General features: G+C 39.2%; 2 protein-coding genes across 7 annotated transcripts in view; one reads left to right on the top strand and one right to left on the bottom strand.

The window, feature by feature from the left end:
- Nucleotides 1-22,070, top strand: part of GIT1 (GIT ArfGAP 1) — a 164,080-nt gene extending 142,010 nt beyond the window's left edge. For 2 of the 4 annotated variants that reach the window (XM_063450006.1, XM_063450005.1), the window contains 9 exons: nucleotides 1,124-1,235; nucleotides 2,743-2,867; nucleotides 4,450-4,602; nucleotides 6,590-6,805; nucleotides 10,711-10,800; nucleotides 12,844-12,920; nucleotides 14,196-14,378; nucleotides 18,921-18,984; nucleotides 19,750-22,070. In XM_063450006.1, coding sequence (XP_063306076.1) covers nucleotides 1,124-1,235; nucleotides 2,743-2,867; nucleotides 4,450-4,602; nucleotides 6,590-6,805; nucleotides 10,711-10,800; nucleotides 12,844-12,920; nucleotides 14,196-14,378; nucleotides 18,921-18,984; nucleotides 19,750-19,962 — 1,233 coding nt within the window. In that variant the 3' untranslated portion in view covers nucleotides 19,963-22,070. The remainder of the gene's footprint in view (nucleotides 1-1,123; nucleotides 1,236-2,742; nucleotides 2,868-4,449; nucleotides 4,603-6,589; nucleotides 6,806-10,710; nucleotides 10,801-12,843; nucleotides 12,921-14,195; nucleotides 14,379-18,920; nucleotides 18,985-19,749) is intronic. The other 2 variants (XM_063450007.1, XM_063450008.1) reach the window with 2 other exon arrangements.
- The window catches only part of TP53I13 (tumor protein p53 inducible protein 13), a 34,975-nt gene continuing 13,719 nt past the window's right edge, over nucleotides 6,076-27,331 (bottom strand). The window contains exon 9 of one of the 3 annotated variants that reach the window (XM_063450011.1): nucleotides 6,076-6,189. In XM_063450011.1, the coding sequence (XP_063306081.1) occupies nucleotides 6,119-6,189 (71 nt within the window). In that variant the 3' untranslated portion in view covers nucleotides 6,076-6,118. Of the gene's footprint in view, nucleotides 6,190-24,522; nucleotides 25,302-27,331 lie in introns of those variants that run through there. The other 2 variants (XM_063450009.1, XM_063450010.1) reach the window with 2 other exon arrangements.

Here is a 27,331-nt window from a genome sequence, read left to right as displayed (position 1 = left end):
TATGTGTGTATCTGTATTTGTATGTGCCGGTGTGTGTTTGGGATTCCCCAGTGGCCATCCTGGTAAGCTTTTAGAACAGGCCTTTTAGAGCTACATCTGACTTACTGACTTACCTCTTAATTTTAGGAGGTACGGCATAGGATAATTCACCTAAAAATCTGACTTTTCATAGGTCGCTGTTTGTTTGAGAGTTGCAATTTGAATGTAAAATTATGATTAAAAGGAACTCTTAAGAATCCCCACATAAAATGTATAGTAAAAAGTAATTATACGGTAGATTAAACTACCACTAGTAATGTCCATTATTTCACATTAATGATGTGCCTGACGATTTAGTGCAAGTGTGTCTGGTATTTTAAGTTGCCACTCATTGCTAAATTAGCCCAAAATCCTTTGTATCAAAATGGAGAATGTTTAAAGGGGGAGATTTATTAAACTATTGCTGACTGCTTTGCATCTTTTGGTTTAGTTTATTTTTTAACTTTTTTTTGAGCAGTTTATTAAATTTTAATTTTTTTGTCATATGTTGCTTCATTTACACCGTAACTGGCATTTTTGAATGTACAACTTATTATTATTATTATTATTATTTTTATTTCTAACTCAACTGATTTGTCAAATCTTTGTCACTTTTTTCCACCTCTATTTCACTATTTTTGTAAAAAAAAAATTTAGCCACTTTAAAATGGTTATTTCTATGAAAATCTGCAGAATTTAGGTAGAGAAACATCAACACTTGTATACCATTTTTTAGAACACTTTAATAAATTGAACAGATTAGAGACCAATAATAAGACCGTTTCAGAACACTTAGATACATCTCCCACGATGTGTCAGAGAGAAGCATTTTGCATAAAGAGACATTCTGCAAAGCATCTAATTGAAGATGTAATTTTCCGCTGTTACTGGTTCACCCAGAAAGCAGTTTAAGCTATAATAAGAAGTACTCTTAACTTGGCCAATTTATTGTTTAATGTTTTTTCGATAAAAAAACCCAAAAAAACCACTTTTTTATTTTTTTATTTTAACATGTTCTGATTAACATGATAAACTCTTTACACTTGATTCATTGTATCTGTAGTGAGTTCTTTTTCTAACCTGGCTCCATACATCTGTCTGGCAGGGACGTCAGAAGCTGGCACGATTCAATGCACGGGAGTTTGCCACTTTGATAATAGATATCCTCAGTGAAGCCAAGAGACGGCAGCAGGGCAAGACCTCTGTGATCTCCACAGGTTAGTCCTTACAGCTGTGTGTGTGTACAGATTCAGAAAGGATCTTGCCATTTTTGATTGTTTATACCTTGTTACAAAATATTTTAGATTATTCATTGTAGTTACTATGTCTGTATGTTCAATGGGTTTTAAAATTAATCAAGCACAACCTATCTCCAGTTCTCTTTGAGAAAGAGAGAGAGACACACATACACACATGCTTGTGACCAACGCTACATGTTAAGAGATGACATTTGTAGGACTTTCAGTGACTTTGTCCATTAAATGTTTTTGTTTTGTTTGTTTTTGTTCCTAATTCTGAGATATAATGACCTTATTTCCTATATTCATTCCCTGAATGAACATCTTGTCTCATATGACTTTTATATCCATTTCCTGTGTTTTCTTTAACTGTTCTGTGAGTTTTTCCCATATTTTGTTTAATTGTTGTTCATTGTTCTGCATGTGACTAAGTTTTGTTTGTATCTTTTGCCATTGGACAGATGTGTAATGTAAGTAGAAAAAGTATTCTTAGAAAATGTAGTATAGATTTTTTTTATTTCTTTTAATAGTCTTGTTCTATTAAACTTTTAATTTAGTTTAAGTTCCAATTTAAACTGTAAGAACTAAACTGATCTCGTTAAGGACCTTGTCTTATTTGATATTTTCTTTTTTATATATATAATCTTCGTTTGCCACTTCATGATAGCATAAATGGACTATAGGGCACAATGTGATCAATTACTACAATTATTCATACCTTCATTTTGTTTGATTCTCACAGACAGTTAGTGGGTTTTGAGATACATGTTCCTCCACCAAAAAACAAACAAACAAAAAATATAAGCACAACTGCTTATTTCTTTATCTGGAGTTCTCAGAGCCTGCCGTTGCCATCCAAGGATATATTTGTATTGAAACCTCTGTGTTATCTAGGATTTGATCAATTTGAATGTATACCTCCACATTATCTTGGCAGATGCGGATGGGATGGGTATTGGTTGCCTAGAGAACCTGCTTTTTGTCAAAATGATTTGACTATCATTGTAGTAATTACTGGTGAATTGTAGTAATTACTAAAATAATTTTCTAGCAGAATAAAACACACAACTTTGTTTTTTTGCATATCAGAAATGATCAGCTGAATCATGTTAACTTGAATTTTATATTGGTAATTTATTTTTTTTTTTTAATTATTTTGTATTTATTAATAAAGACGGTCAATTCCTCCTTGGCCCCTCATAGCGCATATAAGTAATTTATTAAGAAATCTTTTTAAGTGTATTATATAAATGTTCAGCACTGATTGTTCCTTGACTTTAGTATATGTTTGCTGAATGTTTTTTAAGGTTAGGAATGGTCTTTATTGTCAAAAGGGAGAACCTCTCATATCTTTTATTCCGAGCACATAGTAATCCATACATGTGAACAAAAAAATAAATAACGTAAGAGCTAGGAAGACTGATCTGGGGAGAGCAATGTGTAGAATTCATAGAGCCTATGGTAACCAGCATAAATTGTTCTACAGACAACCTAGACTATACTTTGAGGAATGCCAATGACTGTGATGACCAGCATGACTATGACAGTGTAGCATCTGATGAGGACACGGATCAAGAAGTGCTTTGGAATTCCAGGAACAACAGAGCCCGGGTGAGATAAGTAGCTGATATGAAAATGTTGGTTTCCCACAACAATGAAGTAATATTTCCCCTGTGACACTTTAAAAAGAATGTTGTGCAGTTACAGCTCAAGCAGGCTCCTATCCATACTTATGAAGCAATATATGTATTTGTAAGCCCATTATGTAAGATGTTGCATATCAGACTTACTACAGTTGTGACCCCTGTTTAACGTGGCAACATGGGGCCCATTCTCTTAGGTATATGCTGTTTTATAGTGGACATTTGTTTCAGTCTGTCAGTAAAGAACTATGACATGCCTTTTCCTTTGTGCTGCAGTGGGGACATCAGAAATATGGGTCAGACCTCCAATAGTATGTTACTGGTGCTGTTTCAATGGACTTTGGAATACCATTCAGCCCTCAGTAATATTAGTTCAGTTCTAGAATAGTTGACCATTAGTGTCATTAACTTCTATTCTACAGATATAACCAGTGATGATTTGACAGTGGAACTTTTGGATAAATATGCCATGAAAATCAGTACAAATAGTTGGTGACAGTTAAAATGCCTTATTACTAAAATAAATTATTAAAGGAACAGTATAGTCACCTAAAATTACTTTAGCTAAATAAAGCAGTTTTAGTGTATAGATCATTCCCCTGCTCCATTCCCTGTCATTTAGGAGTTAATTCACTTTGTTTCTGTTTATGCAGCCCTAGCCACACCTCCCCTGGCTATGATTGACAGAGCCTGCATGAAAAAAAAAACTGGTTTCACTTTTAAACAGATGTAATTTACCTTACATATTTGTATGTCAATCTAGAAATTAAACTTTAATCACATACAGGAGGCTCTTGCTGGGTCTAGCAAAGCTACTAACATAGCAGGGGATAAGAAAATCTTAATTAAACAGAACTTGCAATAAAGAAAGCCTAAATAGGGCTCTCTTTACAGGAAGTGTTTATGGAAGGCTGTGCAAGTCACATGCAGAGAGGTGTGACTAGGGTTCATAAACAAAGGGATTTAACTCCTAAATGGCAGAGGATTGAGCAGTGAGGCTGCAGGGGCATGTTCTATACACCAAAACTGCTTCATTAAGCTTAAGTTGTTCAGGTGACTAATAGTGTCCCTTTAAAATAAAATAAGGACTAATATGTGAGAGTTGGGGATAAAGATGCACGTATATAATAACCAACGTTTCCTGTAGCTTTGTATGTGGACACTAGAGAATGGGATATTTGTCTCATGCTGTTGCAGTTTGCATGTTTTGTTCTGGTTGAATGTTTGTGCATTCAAGCAAATTGATGATGAATAGGTCAGGAAAGGTAAAAGTGTAGTAGATTCCCAAGCTGTTGTAAACTGTATTTCATGTCTTTCTCAGCTAGGAATGTTTGGTGGAGAATGATGAGCATAGAGCTCCAACAATGAGTTGAAGAATTAATTGGCTAAGCATGTCGGATATTTGGAGCTAATTGAAGCTAATTCAGATAGTTTGTAAAAAAAATTCTGACTGTGTCAAGTTCTAAGTGATTGGTGTTCTCTGACTTGTCATTTCTCTTGTGGGTGTTTTTTTTTTTTTTTTTCGCTCTTCTTCTCTACTCTCTGTATAGAGCATGGACTCCTCAGACTTATCTGATGGCCCTATCACCCTGCAGGAGTACCTGGAGGTAAAGAAAGCCCTTGCAACATCTGATGCCAAGGTGCAGCAACTGATGAAAGTGAATAGCAATTTAAGTGAGGAGCTGCGACGACTCCAGAGAGAGGTACATATATGGTCACTTGTCTAACAGACTTTGGTTTAACACAATTGGGGCATGTAAATCCAAAATTGTTATTTGCATTTGTGGACACAGAATAACTTCAAGCAAAACATATTGAAATGTTCCCTAATCTCACTACTTGATGCTTCTATGGTGATTTGTGATTTGGCCAAGTACTCCTACTCCCAGATAGTGTAGGCCTGCTGAAAAGTATATTATATGTTTGAGGCCCTGTGCACTTTCTCTGATGATGCCTAATATTTTGTATTATTTCATATAGCTCTTGGTGAATATATATATATATATTTAATATTTGTGCTCAAAAGTTTGCATACCCTGGCGGAAATATTTACTGATCATGCAGAAAATATATTTTATTGAAGGATAGTGATCATATGAAGCCATTTCATATCACATAGTTGTTTGGCTCTTTTTTAAATCATAATGATAACAGAAATCACTCAAATGGCCCTGATCAAAAGTTTACATACCCGTGAATGTATGGCCTTGTTAGACAAACGAGGTGACACACCAGGTTAAAATGGCAATTAAAGGTTACTTTCCCACACCTGTGGCTTTTTAAATTGCAGTTAGTGTCTGCATATAAATAGTCAATGAGTTTGTTAGCTCTCACATGGATGCACTGAGCAGGCTAGATACTGAGCCATTGGGAGCAGAAAAGAACTGTAGTCCTGCTTAACAAGGTAATGGAACTTTATAAAGATGGAAAAGGATATAAAAAGATATCCAATGTCTTGAAAATGCCAGCCAGTACTGTTCAATCTCTTATTAAGAAGTGGAAAATGTGGGGATCTCTTGATACCAAGCTACGGTCAGGTAGACCAAGAAAGATTTCAGCCACAACTGCCAGAAGAATTGTTCGGGATACCAAGAAAAACACACAGGTAACCTCAGGAGAAATACAGGCTGCTCTGAAAAAAAGACAGTGTGGTTGTTTCAATGAGCATAATATGACAATACTTGAACAGAAATTAGCTGCATGGTCGAGTTGCCAGAAAAATAGCCTTTACTGCATCAATGCCACAAAAAAGCCCAGTTACAATATGCCCGAGAGCACCTTTACATGCTTCACAGCTTCTGGCACACTGTAATTTAGAGTGACGAGACCAAAATAGAGCTTTATGGTCACAACCATAAGCGCTATGTTTGGAGAGGGGTCAACAAGGCCTATAGTAAAAAGTATACTATCCCCATTGTGAAGTATGGTGGTGGCTCACTGATGTTTGGGGAGGGGGGAAATGGGGAGATCTAAAGGCACAGAGAATCTTGTAAAAATTGATGGCAAGATGAATGCTACATATCGGAAGATACTGGCAGACAATTTGCATTCTTCTGCACATGGAACGCTCTTGGATTTTCCAGCATGACAATGACCCCAAGCACAAGGCCAAGTGGACACAGTGGTTACAGCAGAAAAAGGTGAAGGTACTGGAGTGTCCATCACAGTCTACTGACCTTAATATCATCGAGCCACTCTGGTGAGATCTCAAACGTGCGTTCATTCAAGATGACCAAAGACTTTGCATGACCTGGAGGCAATTTGCCAAGACAAATGGGCAGCTATACCATCTGCAAGAATTAGGTGGTTTTAAACACACCTAATATAGGCAAAAATAATGGGATTAGTTACAGTATATAATCATACATTGCATAAGCCTGCCACAACGTCAATGTAATTTTTGCCTAGATTAGATGTTTAAAAAAAAAAAAAGAAAAAAATCTGTGAACATTGAAGTTGCCGTTTAGTGGATAAGTGAGTGCGCTGGATCTTGTATATTATATAAATTGACCCCAGCAGCACCCCATTTATGCATGTTCAGGTGAGTGCAGCCCCCTGCTTTTATATATATATATATATATATATATATATCAAGTAGGGGTTTACTATTGCCTAACTTCATTATATTCAAGTTATGTGCAAGTAATCCTCAATAGAGTAACTTATACTCTTAATGTACCATTTCTACAGATTCACAAGCTGCAATCCGAGAACTCACAGATTCGACATCAGACAGGCCCTTCTCCACCTCCTCCAGCAAATCCAGAGCGGACAGAGCACCAGTTGCCTGCAGCTCACCGGAGAGATCGTCAGGCATTCTCCATGTATGAACCAGGGGCGGCACTTAAACCTTTTGGACAACCCACAGATGACCTGGGCAACAGACTTCAGCCTTTCCACTCTGGGGTTTGTATTATTCTCTGTTTCTTTACTTATTTATTAGATTCATGCAATAGTTTGCCTGTCTTAGTATATTGGGGTCGCTACGTTTATTAAAGTGACAGTCGAATTAAATATCCTTTAATCTCCTAATGCAGGGATGTGATGTCTGTATGAGGTTAAACACATGTGTTTTTATTATTTAGGGAAACACCTAAATATAAAAACCAGACTTCTAACAGCAGTGAATACTAATGAGACGGGTGCGGCATGAAAACCTGCTGTCCAAAGCAGCACAACAATGTAACAAATTAAATAATTCTGCTGCACACCAAAATCTAATGCAAATATATAATTTATGTTTAATTATGAATTAATAAAGGAAATATATTTGTATTAGATATTAGTGTTCAGCAGAATTATTTAATTTGAGGATAAACACTTCACTTTTTTATTTTATTTTTTCTGGTCCAGGTTTGACACATGCTTTAAAGGGAACACTCCACTGCACAATAAAAAACATCACTGTTTAGTACCTATGGCCTTTAATGAAAACAAGCATGCATTTAATTACTACATTGGCGGTATATCTAAAAACAGCTTGTAAAAGCTGCAGATATCTTGTATGCAGCCTTTGCAATCCACCCTCTACATCCTTCGCCTCGAATTTCTGTGGCATTCTAAAATGCAGCTCAGTGAGAAGTCTTTCCAAGGCAATTGCCTGTCTCTTGATTTTAGCTTCACTGAGCTAAACAAAAATGGACGTAACAAGACCAGTTGTGGGGGTGTAACCAGGTTAAAGGGAAACTCCAGTGCCAGGAAAATGATCCGTTTTCCTGGCACTGGAGGGTCCCTCTCCCTCCCACCCCCCAATCCCCGGTTACTGAAGGGGTGAAAACCCCTTCAGTGACTTACCTGAGGCAGCGGCGATGTCCCTCGTCGCTGTCTCCGCCTCCGCGACGCTCCTCCTCTTCATTGCGTCGGACGGTGGGCGAGACTGATCTCGCCCACCGGCCGAGGGGACCTAATGCGCATGCGCGGCAATGCCGCGCATGCGCATTACGTCTCCCCATAGGAAAGCATTGAAAAATAATTTCAATGCTTTCCTATGGGGTTTTGAGCGACGCTGGAGGTCCTCACACAGCGTGAGGACGTCCAGCGACGCTCTAGCACAGGTTTCCTGTGCTAGAACCCAGGAAGTGACCTCTAGTGGCTGTCTAATAGACGGCCACTAGAGGTGGAGTTAACCCTGCAATGTAATTATTGCAGTTTATAAAAAAAACTGCAATAATTACACTTGCAGGGTTAAGAGTAGTGGGAGTTGCCACCCATTAAAGAGTGTCCCTTTAATTTATAAAAATGCCAATTTCTATTGAATTCTACACTTTTAGTAAAATGAAAGAAGAACAAAAAGCACACACTTTTCAGGGGGGTCGTAAGTGTCCCTTTAAGTGAGATTATGTATTTCAGTTATTCTGACTCATTACTTTTATATTTCACTTTGAAGATGGGTACTAGCAGATATGGAGGTGCATTGTCATATTTACCTAGTATAGTCACCCAGGAGAAAACGGTGTCAACTATCTGTTTTTCCTGATTCAGCTGACGTGAAAGGATTAACTACCTTGAAATCTGCAGTTCTGATAGCTTGTTAATGGAATGGGGGGCAGCACAGGAATCCCTGGATTGGACAAAGTGGCATTTAACTCTGTCCACTTCCTGCTTGACATCACCCCTGAAAATGGCAATTGTTTGTTTCATGGTGATCCACTCACTTTCAAGAACAGGGAGACATGTCAAGCATTTGAACTGTGTTCCCTTGTTTTTTTATTTATTTTATGTGCATGTGTTTGTGCGTATATCTACATACACACATATCACATATATACCAAGTGTGGGACATAACTATTCATAGGATAAGAAATCATTTTGGTGAATTGGGTTACCTACCGCCTGTGCTTGAATGACAGAACCATACAAACTTTGGTAACTTACACATATAATGTTGTGTATATATAACCAGGTGTTTTCCCAGTTTAGGATTCCTTAATATAAGCACCCTAGAAAGGGAAATATTATTGCAGATATCAGCTTGTGTAAGTTGATTTGTGATATGTCTACTCGGGTATTCTATATTGGATGTGTATGAGAATTTAAATGTTCATGTTCTTTAACCTTCTACAAATCTGAGTACGGTAATCTTTTTGGAACAGAGAATATCTATCAGGATCATGACTGCACCTCCCCTGTCATCCTTTATTTTTTCTGAATAGTTTAGCAAACAGCTTGACTTATTGATTATTCATAGACCTGCCAATTGATTTGAAAGCGTTTTAGGGTCTGGCGAGTATTCAGTTGAGCTCTCTGGCCTTGTAGCTCACTATATGTAATAAGGATTTTTGTTATCTTTTTAAAATATGTATTTGTTGTATAAGAGAGCACTTCCCCTGATCCTTGTCAAATAAAAAATAAAATAAAAACTTTACAACTGTCTATAACTGCCTTATGTGCTCCCCAAAAGGGTAGCCAGTTGAGATTTCAGTGGAGGTATAAACAAGGTTCTTTCTAGAATATAGTTTTTAACAGAGTGCCTCCAGTTTGAATGGACCATTTAGACTCCATATTCTATCTTTAGGGTGGCTCAAAGGAGAATGTATTGCGATAATAACCAAACATTGGTCCGACCATGTCTTTACACCAATCTCAGTAGTGTTTAAAAGATATAAGTGGCTTAATCGGAGGAAGATATAGTCTAACCTAGAGTACATCTTATGAGCAGTACAATAGAAGGTATAGTCTCATGAGATTTCGGCTTTACAACAATCTGTTAAATCCGTTCACCTCATCCTTCTTGCTACCCTGAGGCTAACCCTCAACCTCAGGGTTAACCTCATCCTCCTTGGTACTGAGCTTGATAAATAGGAAGCTGATGGTGTGGTATCTCTACAAAGATCCAGTTGGATGATCCCGTCATATTAGAAAACCTTCATGAAAATCATTTAATTTCCACAAACTAGTTATCAAAGCTTTATAGATGCAAATGTGTATCTACAATGTCATGGTTTTTATCTCCAATAAATTTGCCATCCTCATCTCGGACAACGTCCAGTGGCACAAAAGAAAAAAAAAATCTGTTTCTTGGCTTAATACTATAAACAACCCGTGTCAATAAAAAAAAATATATTTTTTTTTTTTAGTGAAATGGTTCTATTTTTTTTTGTTGGGGGGGTAAAGCAGTAAAACAATGAATACTCTTGTGTAAGTAGATCTGTGTTAAGCAGGGCAGATATTCCATAAACTGGCTACAGTTTTCCAGTCAATCATTCCCAGTCTGTATTCTGTGTATTTGGCAAATCATTGAGTAATGTTGGATGGGATCCTTATAATCCTTACATATAACTATACCTTGGTAAAAAGGCTCCGGTTGACAGCAGATATTTAGACCACTCCTTTTATGATATAATGTACAAATTATTATTTTTTGTTAATATAACTTCCTGTAAATTATTTACTACTGACTAGTAAATAACCAATTCTCAATGAATATATTTTAAGCATATCTCTTATTGTGATGGTCAAACAGCCACTGCTTGACTTAATAGCAGGAAAGCGGTTTATCGCCCTACCAGTGTTCCCTTACTTGAGTAAAACATCTTAATGTTCTCCTTATTAATTCTGGGAACCTTATCGTATGCATTAATTTTACCTGTTAATATTAGTGCTTGCTCTATACTGACCACAATAGTTACCCAGTCTATGTCCTGTCTGCCTTGTTTTACCAAAAGCCGTCTGAATGTTGCATTGGTGGAGGTGTGTGTTCTATGTTATTAACCTGATAATTATCCCATGTACATCTTGTGATATAGTATAGAGTTTTGGTGGTCTCTTTGTGTTTGTTTGCATGCCCCATGACACTCCCATTCCTGTTTTAGATCCGGAAAGGCATCTCTGCCTCTTCTGTGCCCTTCCCCCCTTTGTCCTCCCCTCTGTTCTCTGGACCCCTGGACACTGCTCGGAACATGGTGATGTACCCTCCCTTTCCTTATGTATTCACTTTTTATTGTGATATTTGGGATCATGTCAATGTTGGGGAGGGAAAGTTTTGTTGGAAGTAGATATATGGATGATCATCGCTGGCAACAGAAATGTCACTTCTTTTGACCTTTAACAATTTAAAAATAAATAGCCAGATGACAAATTATGTAAGGAGCTAAATCAGTTATAAACTGTTATATAACTAGCTGTAATTGTCCTGCAAGATAATTTTATTATTTTTATGTTTTAAAACAGTGTTGAGTCTTACAAGGATAACCTGCCCTGATGTTGATATTTTTTCATTATTTAGTTTTTTAGCTTGAATACAGTCGTGCTCCAATCAAAATAAGCAAACATAATAGATCCAAGTTGTTTATAACACAAAATGTAGTGATATTGTTTTTTGGTGTTTTTTTTTTGTTGAAATATAGATAAATGGCTAGCTGTGGGTAGAACTGAACTAATCTCTCAATTTTTCACTCCAGAGGCGTTGTTCTGTTCCAAATGTACCTTGAACCCAAAGTAAAAATTCGGAATCCACCCCTGCCTGTTCATCTCATAAAGAGACACACTCATTTATAAAACTCACAGTAATTGTGTGCTGTGTAATAACTAAATAATATAAAAGTATAATGTGATTTTAATTCGCCCTGTCCCTAGGCTGTTAAAGAAAAAACAGCAGCAACTATAACTCTATAACTCAGCAGAGATGTCAAAGTAGCTACAATGTATACAAATACATATAAACAAGAAAAGGTATAGAAAGGAGAATACATCCACTCAGTCACATAGAGATCAATAATCCCCAAAGTTCTATCAAACAAAGGGGCTTATCACCTTGAGGGGATAATGAGAGAGGAGTCAGACAGCAAAGCTCTCTTCTTAATCAGCCTGTCCAAAAATGTTGTAGAGCTCTGTGCATGGTCCAAGGCGTGAATGAAGCCATAGTATGATTCACTCCCCCAGTACTCACAATTACAGCAATACTCCGAGTAGTGACAGTGGCTTTGAAGAGGGAGGTGCACAGAACTCTTCGACTCACGGATTGAAAAAAAATGTATGATGGTACTAGGTCAACAGGGCTTAATCCTGCGTGCACATAGAAGCCACTGCCAATATTAAAATAAACTTAAATAGGAATCCTTACCCTGAGCGAAACCAGGGCTTGTTCTGGGCTACATTCAGAGCATCAGTCACTAAACAAACCCACCCCAGCAACGCCACTGCATCATTCTTTACTAATTTAATACTTTGCTTGTCTGCAAAATTCGTCGTCTTCCTTCTTATTCATGTCTGAAGCTATCCTTTAGTTTTAGCCTTATTGATAAAGCTATATTAGATAGCATGTGTTTTTAATTTGTTCACCTTTTAAATCTGTCGTAATGGGGATTTTTTTTCTGTAAACCACACAAAAAGTGACATATTTCCGGTCAAGATAATTATATAATTATATAAGATAACAGTACAGGCCTTTCTGTACAACTTGCATAGTAGCCGTTTTTCCCCTCTATAAATTACTTAATGATTAATGGGACAATATAGGCATCAAAACAACTTTAGCTCAATGAAGCAGTTTTGGTGTGTAGACCATGTCTGTGCAGTCTCGCTGTTCACTTATCTGCCTTTAGAAGTTAAATCACTTTGTTTATGTAGCCCTAATCATACAATGTCTTATCTCAGTCTCTGTTAATACACTGATAGACTCTGCAAGAGCCTCCTGTGTGTGTGAATAAAGTACAATTTACAGAGTAGGAGATAAAATCTTCTAAAGTGAGTTAACTACTGATTTTTTTTCCCCCATGCTGTCTGTGTGAGTCACAGCCAGGGGAGGTGAGGCTATGGCTGCATAAACAGAAACACAAATGATTTACCTCCTAAACAGCAGATAACTGAGCAGTGAGACTACAGGAGGCATGATCTGTATACCCATACTGCTTCATTAAGCTAAAGTTGGTTTAATTCCTATAGTGTCCCTTTAAGTGCATGGGGAATTTGGATGGGAATTAGATTAACAATTGTGTTTTCTGCAGCCTACCAAAGCGGATCGGCATGGCAGTGGCACAGACAGTGACTATGACAACACCCAAAGTACAGACACCGGCACTGGGTATGTAAACAAACTTGTGTGTATCCTAATTACAGTATAGCCATTCTGAACCATATTATTGACTTATTATTTAATGGATTTCTCCAACCTTTTTTCAGTGATGATGGTATAATAGGCTTGGAGGGCAGGGATTTAAAAAAAAAAAAAAAAAAAGGAAAAATGGGATTGGGAGGTGGGAGGGCTTCCCTCTGTGTAGGAAGGAGGGGAGACGGTCGAGACAAGAGCTTCTTCAGCCTTCAAGGAAGAAGCAGTTACGTCTGTCGCCAGCTTGCATTGTGCAATGATGACAGACATAATTTATGTACAGAATTGACATTAAGCAACTTTCTCCCCTGCATGCAATTAAAAATATATCTGGATGTAACAAAAACAGAATAAAAGAACTCTGACGACGGGCAAAAGCTTAGAGAAACTCAGTAGCTTCGGTTAATTCCCACTCAGGTCTCAACAGGTTTTTGCTCACGTGTGTCATTACAAAGGGAACCTGTACCATTTCTAGATCAGACTAATCTCACCCATGAGAGCAGTCCAAAACTGAAATGCTGGCAAGTACATCTGCACGAGGGATACAGCAACCCCTGATGAACCTATTGGCCTTATTCGGGCCTTGTCAGCTAGGTGTAACTGATGCCCCTCTAGGCACAGTGAGTACAGGGTCCACGTCTGGATTAATCTTTTACATCAAGCAGAACCCAAACAAATGCATTGCAACATAAACAGAATATGAGAACTTTGAGAAGGGTCAAAATCTTAGAGAAACCCGTTCAGGCCTCAACATGCTGAAACACTGCACATTCAGACTCCTCCCATCATGGTGGTTGGAGTAAACCTTTAAGATGCACATTTAACAATTTTATCCCATGTATACGTTTTGATCATTGCTATAACCAAAGGTTGCTAGCAGATGTATAAATAATGATATCTACTACTGAAGATTTTAGCTTGCATGTGATTACATCCTGGTGACAACACTATAGAATTTGAAATTCTTTCAGACTGCATTCAGAAAAACAGCATAATCAGTGGGAAAAGTATAGGGTACTTGTTGATTAATTGTCTGCAAGGCATCTGACCGCAAGTCCAATGCAAGGCATTCAACCTTAGTAACTCACTGCAGATGAGTTAATTTGTTCCAAACACTCTAGTCTTCTGGGTAGAAGGGGAGCCCTTTAAAATGTCAAGCACAAGAAAATTCTAATTAAGATGAAGTTTAGAAAAAGAGGCCACATTTTGTGTCACTGTCTAGTTAGAACCATCTGTTTCTGCTCATTTTAGGTTGGATGGAAGGAAGTATCTGGACTTATCAAGAGATGAGGATATCCATGCAGAGAATGAAGATGTGGAGTTGGAGTTGGACCCCACACTACCTAGCACAGAGGATGTGATCCTCCGGACAGAACAAGTGACCAAAAACATTCAGGAACTGCTGAGAGCTGCCCAGGAGTTCAAGCACGACAGGTGATTTAATGTGATTTTTTTCTGGCATGTAGTAAATGGCAAAAGGAGGTTTATGGGCTCATATTCCCACATCGTCATACATCAACACTTTCCCTGGTAAATAATAATATTATTGCATTGTCACTAGGCCTATTGGATACGGGTGTTTTTTGTCCGTTTTTTTTAAATTTGCAGTCCTCCAACATTGACTACTTTGATTTTCTGTATGTCAGAATGCTAGAATTAATTTTTCTCACTATAGAAAACAACAGTTAAAGCCCTGACTCTCGAAACCTGATGAGCTTGTGAAAATTTAGATTCTAGAAACTAGCTACATGAAGTTCTATGTATATCTGCTGCCATTTTTGTGAAAGTGTTTGAATACTTACAAGGATTGTAACAGCATACACTCTAAAATTAAGTGACAAACTGGCCTGATTTTAAATATGTTTATTAAAGTCGCAACGAAACGTAGGCAGACATTTTTTGAATTGCGAAAAAGAGCATTTGGTTGCCTGCGCAGAGGCATATAAGTCAGATGAGACCTGCAATAAATAAGACAAAGGCATTTAACAGGCATAATGACGCATTATGTAGGTTATTTAGTTATCTGGGCCATTCCTATGTCCATCTATGCGTGTGATGGCGCTTTCCGCATAAGTAGTCTACTATGTAATTAAATAAGCATGCAGGCAAATGAATTAAGTATGCAGTAACTTTGCGAGATTATTTTTTGCTTCGGATAAAACCGAAGAAACTATATCCATAAGACTGACAGAAAAAAAAAAAGCTTAATTAGGATTAAGATAATGGAGCTACCTGAGTAGCAAGTATGCAGTGGTAAGCGGCTGTACTGCAGTTTTAATCGGATAACGCTGCAATCAGCTGCAAAATATGGGCAGCATATATTTGTGTTAGCGAGACAGCTCATTTGCATTGCAATAATACTTCAGAGGCATGTATCACTAAGCAAATAGGTATTCACTTTAAAACAAACAATGCCCGGTAAGGCAGCATGTTTTAGACTGGTTAATTAACAGCAATCATCTAACATGTATTAGTGACGCTAACAATAATCTATCTTTTCTTGGTTTGACAGCGTATAAAAAAGCAGTAAATGTAGGTTAAACTGTATTTTACTTTTAAATACAAGCACTGCTTTAAGGTCAAATGGTCAATGTTACCTTGCAAATTTATAACGAAAATATAGTCAGCAATTACAGTGAAAAGCCAATATGTACATCTACTATATGCATACAGGTTGGCTAATTGCTCCATACCAGGTTAGCTTACTTAATCTAAAACTATCAGTGGTAACATGCATAAATATAAAAAAAACTTGTAAGGACCTATGAAATATAAACTAGTCACAAGCATAGCGTCCGTGGTTGGGGACTTTATAATGGTCTGATCCGGGCCTTCCATGGCACAGAAACAATACGGCCCCAGTGCACTGGGCTTCCACCCGTCCTCCCAAGGCCAGTCACAGTCCACCAGTTGGGCTCTCTGTGGCCCTGTGGGCACTCAGGGCCAGGGACCGTCCACAGGACCCCCACACCTAGGGTCTGAGCGCCCCCTGCACCTCCCCAGCACCTTTCAAGCTTCCGTGGAGTGTCAGCCCCCGTCTCTCGCGGCCACCGGTCCGCCGGAGGGCCCACGCCCTCCCGATCCACAGGACTCACAGCGCCAGGGACTAGACTCCCCGAGGACCTCCACATACTCGGTTAGTCCGGGCCGGCACTCCGTCGGTGGACAGGCAGTCGGAGAATCCACGTATCTGCCGGCGTCTTCTGTGGCCGCATGTTCCGCACCTGCCAGCCCTTTGAGCGGTTAGTAGTCCCCTTCGTGTCTTTCTTTCATCATACTAGGCCTGTGCATAGAGTGGTCCTCGCGAATTAAGTCCTCTGCGGTCCCCCTCCTTTGGGGTAAGTCTTCAGGCGGGCCCCGGTCTGGTGGCCTGTGCCTGTTTAGGGGATCGGCGTAGTCTCCATGCGGTATCTCCCGCCCTGGAGTGTGTCTTCCCCATGTGGCCGGGATTACCCCCACCGGCCGGGGGGGGGAGCGGGGCCGGGCTGCCCCTTATGTCTTTGTCCTCTGTGGAGGAACTGTAGCTGGGAATCCGTCTACTCTGGCTTGTTGGGTTATTATCCGTGTGCCTTCAGGTGCCTCACTCGTTCAGGCTCTTTATGGCTTGTAGGCCCGCTTTAGTAAACTCGGTGTTCCCATTTCATTATTTGTTTCAGTTTGGTATCTTCGGATGGCTTATGAGTTTCTCTCCAATTATATGTCGAGCAATCCAGCTTTATGGCAGTTTGTGTGCTGTTTTTTAGCCATTTTCCTGGGCCCAGGCCAGGAGCCATGATGTTCTGCTGCTGTTCAGCCTGGCAGCCCGGCCCCGCCCCACTGGCCTGATTTTATCTTACAATCTAAAGCCAGAATGTAGTTATTTTTACTCTATTGCCTCACCTGGAAGAAAGCCTAGAGTCCCTAGATTCCCTAAAATTCCATCCTATGGTTCAATAAAACAAATGATTAAAAATTGTTTGATAATTTCTGACACTAAAGGATCGCCCCATGTTGGCTGCATTAATGATACTGGTATCACCTCCACATTATCAATATCTGTTTCATACAACCTGGATGACAATGATTTGCTGAGAGCGCAATGCTCACCTGCTTTCTGCATCCTCAACCAATCAATGTGGTTCAGCTTAAATAAAATTAACATTGATAATTGTGACATGTTAATTTAGCTTTATTCAACGTGGTTGACATGATGTGGTGCTTCCAATTCAGGTTTACATCCAGCTATTTTTACATTGTAATGATGTACTCACATTGAAAAGAGTGATAGAGCACCTCTCTCCTGCAATAGTAATTCCTTGAATCATGGTAGCAGCAAACGACCTTCATGTTCCTCTGCCCGGCCTGACATGGAGCTGCGAGCAGCATGTAGAGAGTGCAAATGGTGGGGATATGACAGTCACTAAACTCTGCTCACGGCTGCCTAAGGTTAAGACACACAAGTGAATTGGCAAATGTTTCCGCCAACCTGATGACTGAAAAATCCACAGCCACTTGGTCACCTTGGATTCCGTACTTGTCTAGGTTACTAGCTTAAACATACGATGCACACACTTCTTAACCACGACCACTCCCCCCTACCAGCCCCTTTACCCATTCTTTTTTTTTTCGTACTTTTCTTTTTCGTGACATTTCAATCTTGGTATTCTTATTTCCTCTACATTAACTTTATCATATCGTCCAACTTAGCCAGAGTGACTTACTTACCCCAAAACCCTGCATAGGAATAAAGCATAGCTTGGGAGCACATGCTCGCTGCAAGGAGTGAAAAGGAGACCATACCCACCCCAATGTAGGGTGATACCAGGCATGGGCATTTAACCATAACAAGTATGCCTCCCTTGTCATGCCTATGATCAATGTTTGGTAAAAGACCTGTAAAACTACTTAATTTCTCATCAGTGTCTCTTTACAGCACTTAACTATTTTTTTTACCAACTTCTGTACAATGTTGATCATTTTTGCAAATAAAGATTGTAAAAAAAAAAAAATACAGTTAGAGTTAAAGGACCACTATAGGCACCCAGACTACTTCAGCTTAATAAAGTGGTCTGGGTGCCTGGTCCAGCTAGGTTTAACCCTTTTTGCTGTAAACATAGCAGTTTCAGAGAAACTGCTATGTTTACTTTAGGGTTAATCCAGCCTCTAGTGGCTGTCTCATTGACAGCCGCTAGAGGTGCTTCCGCGCTTCTCACTGTGATTTTCACAGTGAGAATGCTTTCCTATGAGACTGGCTGAATGCGCGCGTGGCTCTTGCCGCGCATGCGCATTCACCCGATGACGGGGAAAGAGGAGGAGAGTCCCCTCGGCGCTGGAAAAAAGGTAAGGGATTAACCCCTTCAGCGCCACGGGAGTGGGACCCTGAGGGTGAGGGCACCCTCAGGGCACTATAGTGACAGGAAAACAAGTGTTTTCCTGGCACTATAGTGGTCCTCTAAGGCACAAACTGAGAGTAAGAAGGGTGCTAAGAGAGACACAAGGGTTAATAGAAGAGGTGTTTAGAGAACGATATGGGGTAAGAGAGGGGTCTAGGGAAAACATTATAGGGTGAAGCGGTAAAAGTTGGGAAAGACACACAAAGGGTGTCAGGAGATGAACACAAGGCTGTGAGGAGGGTGCAAAGACAAATTGGGGACACAATTTTTAATTCATGGTAAAGATGAAAGTTCCACCAAACAATTCCACTCCAGGTGGCAAATGACCCGGGTTCACCTCTGACTCCAGACAACATAACTGCAGAAAATCAATGTTCAGTTTAAGTTTTTGTTTCTCATTTGGCCCAGGGGGAAATTCTGAGCTTCTGTTGCTTAATCGATATCTAAAGTTAGTCATTTTTCTTCTCTTAGTGTGAATGTGTGTGAGGTCAGTGTTCCACATTTACATAGTTCAGTCTTTAATATCTCTCTTAAGGGTACTGTATCTCTCGCATCGCATTCTTGTTGGGTAACTAGTCTCACTTTTCTTTTTCGTTTTATACAGTTTTGTTCCTTGCTCTGAGAAGATTCACTCAGCAGTAACAGAAATGGCATCACTCTTCCCCAAAGTAAGTGAACAATTAAATAAAGTTACATATACAAGTAGTACAGTCTAAAATACTTTGACTATGACTTTAGAAGCATTCGTTTTGTCACTCAATTCCTCAACATTCAGTGTCTGCTGAGGAATCGAGAGAGATCTGTACACTTGCTAGAAAAACTGCACGCACAATGTACAGATTGAGTTTTAAGCTCTTTTTAAAAAGCTAAAGTTGTATATTTGTTTCCCTTTAAGGATTGCTTTAAAGAGACACTATAGTCACCAGAATAATTACAGCCTAATGTAGTTGTTCTGGTGAGTATAGCCTGTTCCTGCAGCCTTTTTCAGGAGGAAAGGCAGTGTTTACATTGCTCCCGAGGGACACCTCCACTGCACACTGTGCAACACTGATGCTCAGCGTCTCCAGGCAAGGAGGCGGATCAGTGCGTGGCCCGCGTGGGTGGACCCATGCGGCTCTGGAAATAAGATTAGTAAACTACTTACTAAGGGGGGGCGCAACACTATATAGTGTTAACACTATAGCATTATATTTTAGTATTTATAGTGTTTTATATAGTAATATCATAATTATATTTTTATGACAGTCTTTTAGTACTAGTTAGTGTGATGAATGAACATGCACAGACACTTACTGGTTGAGTAGGCTGAAAACCAAAATACTGTCCTGCTATCTCAGTTGTACTAGGCTAGCTGCTAGCGTTCAGTGTGTGTGTATATTGGTGTTTTTAATATATATATTTTGTTAAATTTGCTTTCTTTTTTCCTCTGGTAGAAGCCAGCACTGGAAACCGTTCGTTCATCCCTGCGGTTACTAAATGCAAGTGCGTATCGACTCCAGAGCGAATGCCGTAAAACTGTTCCACCAGAGCCAGGAGCCTCAGTGGACTACCAACTCCTCACTCAGCAAGTCATCCAATGCGCTTACGATATTGCTAAAGCGGCCAAACAGCTGGTTACCATAACCACTCGAGAAAAAAAGCAGTGACCAACATAGGAACCAAAAAACAAAAAAAAACTCTTCCACTTTTCAAGAGTCCAAGCCCTGTGCGGTTCCTATTTTGTACTCTTATGGAACACCACAGCTATCTGGGGAATCTCCATTTGGGGTACCTCATGGTCTTGAATGAAACCAGGATCTGAATTTCTACACTCCTGCATAAAATGCTAATGTTCTGTATGCGAGCAGAAAGTTTAAAGGCACAGTTCTATTTGGCTAATGCATAGCTACGAAATTCCATTTTCAGTTCAGTGATTGCAAAGTTTGTTAACTTAAGCTATCCACATACCCCAGAATATTAAGATCTTTAATAGTTTGTAATATCTGGTAGAGAATGACACTAATAGTTAACCCTCCAAAAGGACTTTTTTTTTTTTTTAACTTTGCCACATATCAATTTGAAGAAAAAAAAGTCAGATCAAAATCTAGATGGTTGTGTGAACTACACATTTTTCTGATGAAGTTATTCTGTGTTATTCATGTATCTGCTGTAACTCAGCATTTCATAATTAGGACCAAAGAGAACATACACTATCATTAGTTAATTTTATTTGATCACATTTACTGCTAAATCTCTGTAATTCCTGCAAATTTTAGAGGAGAGCCACCTCTGCCTTTTAACAGAGGTAAATACTTGAACTTTTCTAGATTTGGTGACTATTACTCAATATATATTCTCCAGAACCACATGTGTTGCCTGTGTATTTGAGTATATATGTGCATAGACACATCTATAGCTATATTTGCAAGCCCAAAATGCATGTACTAATACTTTGAGTAAGTAGCTGTGCAGGGGGCTGTTCCTTTAAATCATGTTCTGCTACCTCCCTCCCTCCAGCTGGGAATAAGTGAACTCTGAAGTAGAACCTATTGATCATCGATTGCCAGTCCTGGTTTCTCTTGACATTGTACATTGCTGAGAATTGACGACTATACAACTCACGGAAGAAATCTGGAAAGTATGGCCGGCCGCATGCAGAGGTGAAGCACCCATTCTTGAAACCCACAAGGCAGAACAGAGAGCACTTATTACTTTATCCACGAGTTACGTTACCCTGTTGCCTGTGAGCCTTGGGAAGCACAAATCTGGCATGTTGCAAAACATCTTTCCTCCAATAAGCCGGAGCAATAGCGGTTCTCGGCCCTCTAAACAGCCAGTCTCTGCAGTGCTATGTCACGTGTGAACAATGAATGTGGCCTATACTAAACTTACACTGGAATCAATGTGTATATAAAAAATATACATATCTAATATATAACAAACATCTCTTTTTTTTTTTTGTGTTGATGGGGTGGTTTGGGGATTAACATAGACTGTTTTATGTATTTGGTGTGTAACCACTTTAAGCTCATTACTCTAAAGAGTAGCACAAATCGAAGCTCATAGACTGCAATAGACTAGGCCTTCCTCTAGTGTCATTCTTTCTGACACCATAACTCTGCTGTGTGTTCTCCTTCTGTGCATGAATGGCACGTTGGCGTGGTATTACCATAATCTGATCTGTTCTTTCCACTGATTTTTGTTTTGTGTTTTTTTTGGTAACTGGCATTGCTTAATAGGAGCAGTCAGTTGCTTCTGGGGAGAGTTCTCCCTCCAATCTTAGTTTTCTATTCTGCTTTATAAAACTAGCCCTTTAATGCCAATCTGTAGAGATTGAAACGGTAGCCTCAATTCAATAGAGGGATTGTTTAATAAAATGGTTAACCGCTCCTTGTCAGTTTTCTATCACGCATGTGGATACCAGATGTAAAATCAGCTAGGGAGAGAATTTATAAAGACAGTAAGTAAAGGTATTTGACATTGTGCTATAAAAGCCTAACATTTTATTGCCTGCACTATCACCTCTCCATCTTTACCTAGGCTTCCTTTAAATCAGTGTTCTTATAACTGGTTACCTCTTGCACTACTAGAGTCTTCATTAAAGCTTTTTTTTTATTATTGTTTCTGCTTTTTCTCAGTGAATTTTTTTTTTTTTTTTTTTTCCTGTTGCTACAGAATTTTCCAAATGACTTGAGTGTGAGAGAGCTTGGTGATAGGTGTTCATTGTAAAGATATGCATAATGTACATTTGTATCAAATTAAACAACTAACACTGTTCTGTGTCTTGTGACTTTTATGCAAAAGAAAAAAAATGATCATGGCTTTGAAATATTGTATTGGTAATATGACTTCATGTGCTTACGCAAACAGAGGTAATATAAAAGACTTTTCATTGATGCATTTTGTGGATACAGAGTTATTCAAGTTTGAAGTGGCAAGAATTAAAAAATTACACAAATTTAGGCCAAAATAGTCAAACTGAAAAATATTCCAAGCAACTAATTTTCCCTTCAGCTTATTTACCGAATTCCAACCAATTCAAACTCTAGTGAATACTTTTGCTCGTGAACTGCTTATGAGATTAAAGCGGCACTGTCATGGCCGAATCCAGTTTTTTTTTTTTTTTTTAAACCCCCCTCCCGACTCCACTACATCTAACTGACCCCCTAGTCACCCCAAATGCCCCTATTTTGTATTCTTTATATTCTGCCCCGATCTATATTCAGGGCGCCGCCATCTTTGTGTGGGTAGATGAAGTACCTGTGGGACACATCTGCCCACACTAGATGGCACAGATTACTGCACATGCCCAGTTAAACACTTGGGCATGTGAACGGGAATTTCATCTATTCATTTATTCGTCAGATAGACGTATTATTGAATAAAAAAAAAAAAAAAAAAAAAAGACGAACAAACAAGCACTGAATATCAGTGTTAGTTTGTTCGTGCAGTTTATTACAAAGAGGGAGCTACCGGCGCAAAGATAGAAGCGGCAGAGAGCAGTGCTCCCCGCCACTTTCTAAACCCCCCCATATCACCCCTCACTCTATGGGGGTAAATATGACCCCCATAATATCATAAGGGAGATTAAAATCTCCCAAATGCCCCTACTCGCTATACCTATATGCCTTTGGCTGCTCACTGTAAAAAGAAAAAGAAAAAAAAAAAAACCTATCTGGCCCCCACCCGCCTAAATAACAATAAGGTGGGAAACACACACCTACTGTCCTCCCCCTGGGCCCCCACCCCTGCACGGCGGGTGGGGACCCTAAATAAGGATAAGGAGGGGGGGGGGACCTACTGTCCTCCCACCCCTGAGCAGTGGGTGGGGGCCCTATATAAGAATGGTGGGGGGACGGACCTACTGTCCTCCTTGAGCGGTGGGTGGGGGCCCTAAAACAATAAGGGAGGGGGACCTACTGTCCTCTCCCCCTCCAACCCCCACCCCTGAGTGGTGGGTGGGGGCCCTAAAAACAATAAGGGGGGGGGGGGCTACTGTCCTCCTCCTGGCTTTTTATTTGTTTATTTGGCCTTTTTTGGGGCTGAAAAATGAAGATTTTAGAAAAAAAGACGTCAAATGGCAAGTTTCAGGGGTGGGAGCCGGGGGGAGGACAGTAGGTGTCGTCCCCCCCCCCCCTTAGTTTTTTTAGGGCCCCCACCCACTGCGCAGGGGTTGTGGCCATTCTTATATAGGGCCCCCACCGCACAGTAGAACCTCCCCCCCCCCCCGTCATTTATTGTATTATTGCCCCAATCCCCGCGGGCGGGTAGGTGTTTTTTTTTTTTTTTAAAACCTTTTAATAGACATGCCCCTACTCGCGGTATAGGAGGGGCAGATCATTTACTAATACTAAGTAATCTTTACTTAGTAAATGTGGCTGAAAGACCAATTTAGGTCTTTCAGCCTTTTGGTAGATAACTCCCTGATACCGTGGGAATTAGGGAGTCATCTACTAAGCGGCTGCAAGATGCAGCCGCGGCACAAATTGAATTGGAGTTTAATTCATTCTAATGAAATTCCAATGCGAACGAAGTGCCGAATTTAGTTCTAAAACACATTAACATACTGTTCTCATTCAGTTAGAACGCATTTCGGCAGTTTCGTCTAAAATGACAGGAAGCATCATGAGATTAGAGGAAAGGTAAGAATTATGGGAAAATTGCTGTGACCGGCGGAAATGAAGCACACTTTGCTCCTCCGCAAGGCAAAGAGTCCCTACTTTGTCTTATGATTTTAAAGAAAACTAAAGAAGACAGGAAGAAAAGAACAGATCCTGAGAGAGGGGGAGAAGAGGAAGAGATTGAGGAAAGGCAAGTTCGGCATGACAGTGCCGCTTTAACAGGGTTTTTTGCTAAAGTGAGAATTGTTCGCAATTCAAAGTTAATTTCAAGTTTATTTCAAATTAAATATAGGTACTAGAGTTGAAGATTTATAAGTTAATTAACTTTACTGGGGGGAAAAAAAAATACACTCAACCCATATATTAAGAAAATATCTTTAATACCGAACAGTTTTAGATAAAAATTTATATCAATATCTAAAAAACAATACAAAAATAAATATATACACACACACACAGCAGGTTTGTGCAAAGTTCAAAGAAGATCTATAGGTTTGCCATAAGTGGCTCATAGCTCTTTCAAGTTGGCTCTCTGATATAGTCCAGTCATCAAATTAAATGAGAAATAAAAAAAAACAAAAAACCATTTTTATTGTGCTCCTTCCATACACGGATTTTTCACACACACATATTTTCAGTGTCCACAGACTTGTGCAAAATTAAAAAACTAAATTTTTCCAAAATGGAAAAGGTTTGTCGCTTCATCCAAATCAAAAACCCTTTAATCCACCCCCAAACGTATATAGTTAGCCAGGATTTTAATGTGGGGTCTTATTCATTCACTAAGACTCTACATGTGAATCCCTAATGGTTAGATTTGTTCATGTGTGGATTAACCCCTTAAGGACACATGGCATGTGTGACATGTCATGATTCCCTTTTATTCCAGAAGTTTGGTCCTTAAGGGGTTAAAAGGAATCTGCTTTGGAGTTTTTGCACATTTTCCAGCTATGAGTAAAAAGTTGGCTGTATGTCCAGTTTCTTCATAAACATTTTAGTTCATGCCCAAACATGGTTCCAGTATTCATTAAGATCACCGTGTTTACATGAACATTGCCAAATGGCTTAAAATAAATGATTGATAAAACTCACACCCAAATCTAATTAAGTAAACCAGCTGGGAGAACATAAAAGTGAAAAAATTAAATAAAATAAAAAAAACAACATACTATGGCTGCCCTTCATGATTAATATGATACCTTCAATATCAATTTAGTGATTGCTGAACTGAGCCGCTTCATTTGTTCAGTGTTTTCAAACAGGCCACGCTGAGTGTTAGTCAGAACTTTCACTTAAACTTTCATACAACAACATAGGGGGCTTCTTGCGACCAATCCATTTCTTTCGTTTGCTGTAACCTTGTTTCAGTCTCCTCTTGATAACAGCTGTGGGACAAATTGAAAACATATTAAACAAGTTTAATAATTAACTGGGGAACCTTGATCCATATAGGCCTGAGAAGATGAAATTTGCAAGAAGGCAGGAGGATTGCCAAGAACTCCAGAAGAGAAAAGTATCCCTTAGTGAGGATCAGCACTGGAAGGCTTATTGTATATTTAGAAAAAACAAAAAAAAAGTAACAAGGTGGTAGAAGTGGTTAATGGCCACTCCAGGCACTTATCTAAAACATTCGTGCCCTCGCAGACCTTAAAGGATAACTATAGTGTCCAAATCTGTTTTCCTGACACTATAGTACCCTGAGGGGTCCCCCTCCCGTGGTGCTGAAGGGGTTAAAATCCCTTCAGTTACTCACCTTATTCCACTGCCAGGCTCTCTTACCTCTCCTCCCCCGCTGACAACAGCTCCCCTGCTCTGCGTAATGGAGGCATAATATGCCTCCAGCGTCGCAGATGCGCCTCTAATGGCTGTCCGGAAGACAGCCACTAGAGGCTGGCTTAACCCCAAATGTAAACATAGCAGTTTCTCTGAAACTGCTAGGTTTACAGCAGGCAGGGTTAACCCTAGAGGGACCTGGCACCCAGACCACTTCATTGAGCTGAAGTGGTCTGGGTGACTATAGTGTCCCTTTAATACTGTAATGCAGCAGAATCAAATCAGTTATAACATGCTACATTAGTTTACCTAAGCCCTTTCCAAGTCTCCATAACTGGATGCAGTATTGTAATTAAGGTCTTGGTAGTTTATAGAAGGGGCACTAGAATGATGGAATTATTTCCTACAAGCTGAGGGAACTATTTTTCAAAAGCCTTCCAGAAGGAATGTAACTTTAAAAAAAAATTGTATAGGAGTACACTGATCACTGGGTTTGTATCTGTGTTAATTTATCCTCAAATTGAAATGATGTTTGGTGATTAAATGAAAAAAAGTAAGAAGAGGTCAGAGTTTAAAATGCTATAATCTATATTCTAGAATTTAAGGAATCTAGTAACACTGTTGCACATTGCAAAATATGTTCTGTTAATATAATAGAGAAACTAATAAATAACGTTGGATTTGAGTTTAATCACTAGTCTGTAATCAAGATTTCTAACCGTTAAGACTCAGTCTTGCTGGCTGTTATATTTTTACTACTCTCCACCAGATGATAATGTCCTGATATTTAATAGTTCTATCAGAATCACTTGTTATATATCATTAGAAATAAATTGATAATTATGACATTATTGCAAGGGGCACTATCTCCAGTTTAATAGGTTAATCACTCATATTTGGAGGACAATTTAAAATGTATTTAACTAAAATAATACTATATAGCATACATAATAATGCTAAATGTCTGCTAACTGAAGTGGTTATACAAAATACCTTTAAAATAACCTAAACTGCAATGGTTTGCCCTCTTACCTGGGTTATTGCTGGGCGCCAAGCGTTCTCATGTTGGTTATATGTATCTAGTTTCTTCAGAAGCTAGATGCCAACCCTGCCAGTTATTCATTGGCTGGAGCGTCAGCCAATGATTGACCCTCTCTGCATGAATATGCACAGAAATGACATTAGCAAGCCTGGAATTTTTATTCCAGACTGGCTCATGACGTAGAAATGCCGCTGCCGAAGGTGGAGTTACACCTCTGACAGCAATATAAAATATCTCCGTATGTGCAGAGTTTCATACTGAAACTGCACATACAGTCTCCAAGCACCATAACCACATCTAGTCCCTAAAGTGCTTATGGTGCTTGGAGTAACGCTTTAAGGTAAACTAGTCGTATATAGATTTGCATAATAAGGGGATTGAGGTCTTTTCTGAACTTTGTATGTTTATTTAATAAACTGTGGTGCTGAAAATGCATGTTATCTCTGACACAAGTTCAACTAATTTGAATTAACCCCTTAAGGACACATGACGTGTCTGACATGTCATGATTCCCTTTTATTCCAGAAGTTTGGTCCTTAAGGGGTTAAAGGGACACCGTAGGCTCTGTATCTGCTTCATCTCATTAAACTGGTTATACTG

This window comes from Pelobates fuscus, chromosome 1 (genome assembly GCF_036172605.1).
Source record: "Pelobates fuscus isolate aPelFus1 chromosome 1, aPelFus1.pri, whole genome shotgun sequence".
Classification (NCBI taxonomy): Eukaryota; Metazoa; Chordata; class Amphibia; order Anura; family Pelobatidae; genus Pelobates; species Pelobates fuscus.
This window is presented reverse-complemented; position numbering and strand designations above follow the sequence as displayed.